Source organism: Mus caroli, chromosome 17 (genome assembly GCF_900094665.2).
Source record: "Mus caroli chromosome 17, CAROLI_EIJ_v1.1, whole genome shotgun sequence".
Lineage (NCBI taxonomy): Eukaryota > Metazoa > Chordata > Mammalia > Rodentia > Muridae > Mus > Mus caroli.
This window is the reverse complement of record NC_034586.1, coordinates 28,058,357-28,065,491: the sequence shown is the minus strand read 5'-3', so window position 1 is coordinate 28,065,491 and position 7,135 is coordinate 28,058,357. Positions and strand designations below refer to the sequence as shown.

General features: G+C 46.0%; 1 protein-coding gene across 1 annotated transcript in view; it reads left to right on the top strand.

The window, feature by feature from the left end:
* The first annotated feature begins 4,258 nt into the window (after positions 1-4,258).
* The window catches only part of Ephx3 (epoxide hydrolase 3), a 5,067-nt gene continuing 2,190 nt past the window's right edge, over positions 4,259-7,135 (top strand). The window contains exons 1-4 of the mRNA XM_021150039.1: positions 4,259-4,773; positions 4,936-5,021; positions 5,239-5,396; positions 5,523-5,651. Of these exons, the coding sequence (XP_021005698.1) occupies positions 4,360-4,773; positions 4,936-5,021; positions 5,239-5,396; positions 5,523-5,651 (787 nt within the window). The 5' untranslated portion in view covers positions 4,259-4,359. The remainder of the gene's footprint in view (positions 4,774-4,935; positions 5,022-5,238; positions 5,397-5,522; positions 5,652-7,135) is intronic.

The following is a 7,135-nucleotide window of genomic DNA, read 5'->3' as shown; positions in this document are numbered from 1 at the left end:
ATACAATCAAGATAAAAATTATAACATTGAGGCTGGACAAGGCCACCCAACAGAAGGAAAAGCCTCAAAAAGCAGGCACAAAAATCAGAGACCCACTTGTTCACATAAAAATACTAAGCTGAGCCAGGCAGTGGTGACGCTTGCCTTTAATCCCAGCACTCGGGAGGTAGAGCTGGGCGGATTTCTGAGTTCAAGGTCAGCCTGGTCTACAGAGTGAGTTCTAAGACAGCCAAGGCTATACAGAAACTGGTGGGGGTGGGGGCTGGGGACCAGAAAAAGGAAGAGAAGCTGAAAGCAGAACCTGGTACAGACCAGTGTATGTATTTGCTGCTTCAGTCTCTTGAATGAGCCTTGCTTTGTTTTGATGCCCGCCCTTGTTCTGGTGTCTGTCATCCCCTCGGGCTCTCCAGTCCCCTGAGTTCTGAGGGGGAAGGATTTGATAGGCTGAGTGGTCCAAGGAGTCTTCAGGTGCAATAGCTAGCTGTGGGGTCTCTGCATCTGTCCGCATCTGCTACAGGAGGAAGTTTCTCTGATGATGACTGAATACAGCACTGACCTATGAGTAGAGCAGAGTATCATTAAGAGTCATGTTATTTGTGTGTGTGTGTGTGTGTGTGTGTGTGTGTGTGTGTGTGTGTGTGTGTTTAGATCAGTAGTGTGGTTTTACCATAGGTCTCTGGGCTATCTCGTCTCTGGTTCTTGGTCACGCAAGCAGTACTGGGTATGCTCTCTCTCTTGTGGAGTGGGCCTTAAGACATTCTCACAAGACATGCTGTGCCACCGTTGCACTAGCATATTGTAGGCAGGACAGATTGTAGGTCAAAGGTTTTGTGGCTGAATTGGTGTTTATGCAGAAGAAGGCCTTCCGTGCACAAAAGACACGAGAACATAGGGGTGAACGCTCCAACAAACTGTACTTCTCCATGTTCAGTGAGTTGTGTGGGTGTCATTCTCTGCAATGGGGCACCGCAGTCAGTGTGTGGAGAGCAACACACATTGGCTTAGTTAGCAACAGCCTAGGTGGTTTCAGGATTTTCCTGGGAACTCCTTGGCCAATAACTATTAAATGCAATTCAGTCCTGGTACTGGAATCTAGTCCTGTCACCTCATTTGGTGACAAGAGATGGCTAGTTGGCACTCCATATCCCCAGTCATAGGAGACCTCATTAGGATCGCCTTCATATATTTTAGTTTCCATTGCACTAGGATGATCCCTCAAATGTCCCTCAATTCCAACCGTCTCCTCCCTGTTCCCTCTCGCAACCCTACTTCTCCCCCCTCCCTACTTAGTCTTCTCATGTCCATCCCTACTTGCCCCCAGTCCACCAGTAAAATTTGTTCTAAAATCCCTGCCAGGGAGATCCATGTGTCCTCCTATTCTTTTCCTCTTAACCTAACCTCTCTGGGTCTACAGATTGTAGATTATCATTTATTTAATTATTTAGTATCTACATATAGGTGAATCCATTATCATTTACTTAATATCCACATGTAAGTGAATGCATATCATCTTTATCTTTGTAGGTCTGGGCTACCTCGGGATTATTTTTTTTTCCTAGTTTCACTAATTTGCCTGCAAATTTCATGGTGTCACTTTTTTAAACAGCTGAGTAAACTCAAGGATTTATTTATTTATTTATTTTATGTATATGAGTACAATTATAGCTGTCTTCAGATACACCAGAAGAAGGTGTCAGATCCCATTACAGATGGTTGTGAGNCANCATGTGGTTGGTGGGAATTAAACGCGGGNCCTCTGGAAGAACAGTTAGTGCTCTTTTTTTTTTTTTTTTCTTTTTTGGTTTTTCGAGACAGGGTTTCTCTGTATAGCCTTGGCTGTCCTGGAACTCACTTTGTAGACCAGGCTGGCCTCGAACTCAGAAATCCGCCTGCCTCTGCCTCCCAAGTGCTGGGATTAAAGGCGTGCGCCACCACGCCCGGCCAGTTAGTGCTCTTAATTCTTAATTTCTCTCCAGCCCTCAGTGATTTTTGTTAAGGCTAAGGGTGAAGCTCCCTGCTGAAGTGCTTGCCCTCCCTGAGGAAGGCTCTAAGCTCAGTCACTAGTACTGGAGAAATAGAAGCAGCTACAGAAGTGTATCTCTCTCTCTACCACTCTGCGCCTTTAAAAGTGATGAGTACTGGGGCTGGTGAGATGGCTCAGTGGGTAAGAGCACTGACTGCTCTTCCAAAGGTCCTGAGTTCAAATCGCAGCAACCACATGGTGGCTCACAACGATCCGTAATGACGCCCTCTTCTGGAATGTCTGACGACAGCTACAGTGTACTTACATATGATAAATAAATAAATCTTTAAAAAAAAAAAAAGTGGGGCTGGTGAGATGGCTCAGTGGGTAAGAGCAACCGACTGCTCTTCCAAAGGTCCGAGGTTCAAATCCCAGCAACCACATGGTGACTCACAACCATCCATAATGAGATCTGGCACCCTCTTCTGGAGTGTCTGAAGACAGCTGCAGTGTACTTACATATAATAAAAATAAATAAATCTTTAAAAAAAAAAGTGATGATGGCTGAAATGATGACTGTTGTCCTGGACACAATGTAATGGACTTTAATGATCACATTAATTTTGAAATATACCCCAGGCCAAAATAAAATAGCAAAGCAGACCCTTAAATGAAGTTACAGTACTGATTTTATTGCTACTTCCATAAATATGACAGGCTGCTGTAACTTTAGGTCCAGATATGACAGGGCATTATGCTATCATTGTTCCTGATTTAAAGAGTCTGTGACTGTTCTCCTTATGTGTCTAAAGTCTAAAATGTTTTTAAAATGAAATTTCTTCTGGAATTTCATCAAATTGAGCTTTTTACAACAGAAAGGACTGTTCCTCAAATACATACTTTTAAAGATAAAAAAAAAAGAAGTGTATCTCTCTAAATACCTAATATTTCTCTAGATATCTAAGTAACCACACCAGAAGAGATTTTGAAAGCTTGCCAGTAGCCTTGGTGTTGGATGAAGCACAGATTGCTACTTCTACGTTGTTTTGCTGCTAAGCCAGATGTATGACTTCAGGCAAAATGACCTCACCCCCAAATTTCAGGTTCATAATCTGTACTGTGAGGATAATGCAGGGCTACTATCGGGTTAAATAATGGGTGTCCCTAAAGTAGTCTAAGATCTTGGGAAAGGTTGCAAAAGAAGCAGGCTCTTTACTGAGACACAATGCTTGCTTGACACGATGCCCCATCATACTAGGCACTGCCCTGTTTCCTCTTTCAACCAGAACCTCTGTAATCCAATATGCCCAGGCCAGCTCCAGGTTTCAAATCCAGCCTGTTCTCTAGGAGGCAGGGTCTGCCCTTGGCTGTCATCTGAGCTTGGCCTTCAACTCTGGCAATTTAGCACTTAAGCCCCCACCTGTCCTTAGAAACCAGTGCCGGCTGGATGATGGACCCCCTAAGCCAACGAGAAGAGAGGACAAAGAAGGGTTGGAACCAGGACAATGGGTCTCATTCAGGGCAGGGTCTTCTAGGTCAAGCCCTCTAGCTTGGAAGGCACACGGTGAGACTCCTACTGCCCACACATACCTCCAATCCCAGCTATGTAACGTTGTCTGCTCTTCCACTTCTGGGTTTGTTAAACTCTCACTTTCACGTTAGTTTCTAGCCCCTTTCCAGCTCCAGCACAGACTCATTCTTGGGTCTAGATTCTACCCAACAAGCCTATCAGTCTTTCTCATCCAAATACAGACTCCACCTAATTCCCCTTCCTCCTTCATAAACCACACCCCTTAACCTCTACCTTAGATATGCCATGCTCCTTTGATCAAAGCTCCACCCATCTCAGAGTTCCAAGCTCCACCCATCTCAGAGTTCCTCCCTTCGTTCCTCCTGGATTCAACTCTCCTTCCTTAGAGCTTTGCCAGTTGCTTTTTTTTTTTTTTTTGGGGGGGGGGTTGTAGCTCTGGCTAGTCTAGAACTTTATATATAAATCGTCTGCCCTTGAACTCAGAGATCCATTTGCCTCGGCCTCTTGAGTGCTGAGATTAAAGCATAGAGGGGTGCATGTGCTGCAGTATATGTGTGAACAGTTGAGAGTCAGTCCTCTCCTTCCACTTGTGGTTCCCTGGGATCAAAGTTAGATGGGCAGGTGTGCTGCCAAGTGCTCTTACCTGCCGAGCTTTTTCTAGGTCCTGAACACTGCCACCTGCTACAGAAATCATTTTAATTCTCTGTTCCTGTTTAAACTCCATCCAGCATGTCCTAGGGCTCCGCCCACGGTCCCTCTTTCCCCAACCTCCGAAACCAGGTCCTCGCAGACTCCACCCCCACCCCCCTCATTCTTAAGTGTCTCGTTCTGCCCAGGTACTTTAGCTGCCACTTTAGAGTGAGTCATGAAAGGTGGCAGTATCTGTGCGAGCCGCGCATCTCTTTCTTCGGCCGGTCCAGTGGACTCCGATAGCACGGTGGAATCCCAAAACAAAGGTGGTGGGCTGCTGGCGCCAGCATCCCCGGCTCAGTCTTCCGACCAAGGCCGCTCTGTAGACGTCCCAGAGCGCAAGGATATGCCGGAGTTTGTGGTGACTGCGCTACTCGCACCCTCACGCCTCTCGCTGAAGCTGCTGCGAGCGCTGGTGATGAGCCTGGTGTACTTGGCTGCCTTGGTGGCCGCGTTTGTCTATAGCTGCATCGCCCTCACCCATGTGATGTGCCATCCTCGCAGGGGCTGCTGCGGCCGCCAGAGGTTGTCTCCCCCAGAGTGCCTGAGAGACCCCACGCTGGGCGAGCATTGCTTTCTAACCCTCAGGGTGAGTGTTCCTCCGTGAAGGTAGGTTTCATGGGGAGGATGCGGATTGAAGAAAGGAGGTTGAAATGTCGGATCTGAATCATCCTTGGGTGTTCAAGTCTAGGGAGGAAGCTCCCATATTTCCTTACCCTTCAGCTCTTACTTAGATTGGGTCCTTCTGCAGAGTTCCGGCCTGCGTCTGCACTATGTCTCTGCTGGTCATGGCAACGGGCCACTCATGCTATTTCTGCATGGCTTCCCAGAGAACTGGTATGTCTGGGCCCCTGGATCCTGATGCTCACTGGACTAGGGAAAGGTAGAGTTCTGACTATGAGGTACTCGGGAAATGGGAACCGGTAGGGTTGAGTAATCCTGGGATTCCACTATTTCCTTCCTAAGAAGTCCAGAGCAGAAAGGTAGGATGCCCCAAAGCTGGGTATAGGAGGTGCATTCTGCTGACTAAACTCCCAACTCCCTTACCCAACAGGTTCAGCTGGCGCTACCAGCTGCGAGAGTTTCAGAGCCATTTCCATGTAGTGGCTGTAGACATGCGTGGTTATAGTCCCTCTGATGCTCCAAAGGAAGTGGATTGTTACACCATTGACTTGTTGTTGGATGACATCAAGGATATCATCCTAGGCCTTGGTATGAGCCAGTTCCCAATATACTCATTCATCTTCTCATTTTTGCTCCTTTTGAGACCTACTCCTACACGTCTACCTCATCCCTACTGTATCTTATACCATTGTGTCTCTCTCTTCCCACCACCAGGGTACTCCAAGTGCATCCTCGTGAGCCACGACTGGGGGGCCTCCCTTGCCTGGGAGTTCTCCATCTACTACCCATCCCTAGTGGAGCGTATGGTTGTGACCAATGGTCCTCCCATGTCAGTGATCCAAGGTGTGTTGGACTATGCCTAAAGCCTGTGTATTCACCTGTGACCTGGCACCGTGTTGGGGACCCGGATAAGTGATAGTACCCTTAGGAGTGATGTAAACTGTCTTGAGCACGTTCAGGTTGGAGGTGATGGAGTATAGTTAACTGGTTGCACATTTGTTTACTATATGAGAAAAGATGTCATCTCCAGCATTGAGAGAGAGTGAGAGAGAGAGGAAGGAGAAGAAAGCCTGGGTCAGGAGTGTTTCTGATTTTCTGTTTTCTTTTATTTTTAGAGTGTTTACACACATCGTCAGATAGATATCTTGTTGCTAGAGCCTAGCTCTGAGCTTGACATTAATTTATGCTTCCTATATACTTTCTATACCTAGACTTGAGTAGACTGAGAGAAATTCATACAATAACCTTAGTGATTTTGTACGTGAAGGAAAGTTTGTGGAGCTGACTATACTAGCATATACCTATTTCTATCAGCACTTGATGGGGCAGGGACTGGAGGGATGACTGAACAGAGAAGAGCACTTGTTATTCAAAGAACCCAAGTTTGATTCCCAGTGTCCAGATGGTATCCCACTGTACTCCCATTCCAAGGCTCTAAATGTCCTAAACTGACCTCTGTGGATACCAGGCACACATGTGGTACAAATACATACATGTAAATAATAACAAACATTAATAAAAACAATTAAGTCTAAAAAGAAGCCAGATACATGCCTTTAAACTTGAGAGGCAGAGGCAGGTGGATTTCCATGAGTTTTCCATATAGAGTGCTTCAATAAAACTGAACCAAACCAAACAAAAACATGAATTAAGTCTAAAAATAAGTAAATAAATAAGTGCTTAGGAAGCTGAGGCAGGAGGATCATGAGTTAGAGAGGAGCCTGGGCTATGTTGTTTCCTGTCTGAAACAAACATCACACACACACACACACACACACGCACACACACAGACACATAACTGTACATTGAACCATTAGATGCCAGCTGGCATATACCTGGCATATACTTTTGATTCCAGCACTTGGGAGGCAGAGGCAGATGGATCTCTGTGAGTTCAAGGCCAGTCTGGTGTATATGGTGAGTTCCAAGTTAGCCAAGGCAATACAGTGACTACAGTGTCCCCTCAGATTTGGGGGCATTTAAATTTTTTGGATGAGGGTGGTCAACCTGTGCCTGCCAGTCGCCTATAATAAACTTGCATACGAAGTCACCATGCTTTCACCAGCTCTTGGGCTGATGAAAGTGTTGCTAGCTTCATGTTCTAGCAACTGAGGAAACTGAGGCAGAGGAGACGATGTCTGTCTTTGATTTCTTTCTTTTTTTTTTTTAAAGATTCATTTATTTATTATATGTAAGTACTCTTTAGCTGTCTTCAAACACTCCAGAAGAGGGCATCAGATTTCGTTACGGATGGTTGTGAGCCACCATGTGGTTGCTGGGATTTGAACTCTGGACCTTCGGAAGAGCAGTCGGCGCTTTTAACCACT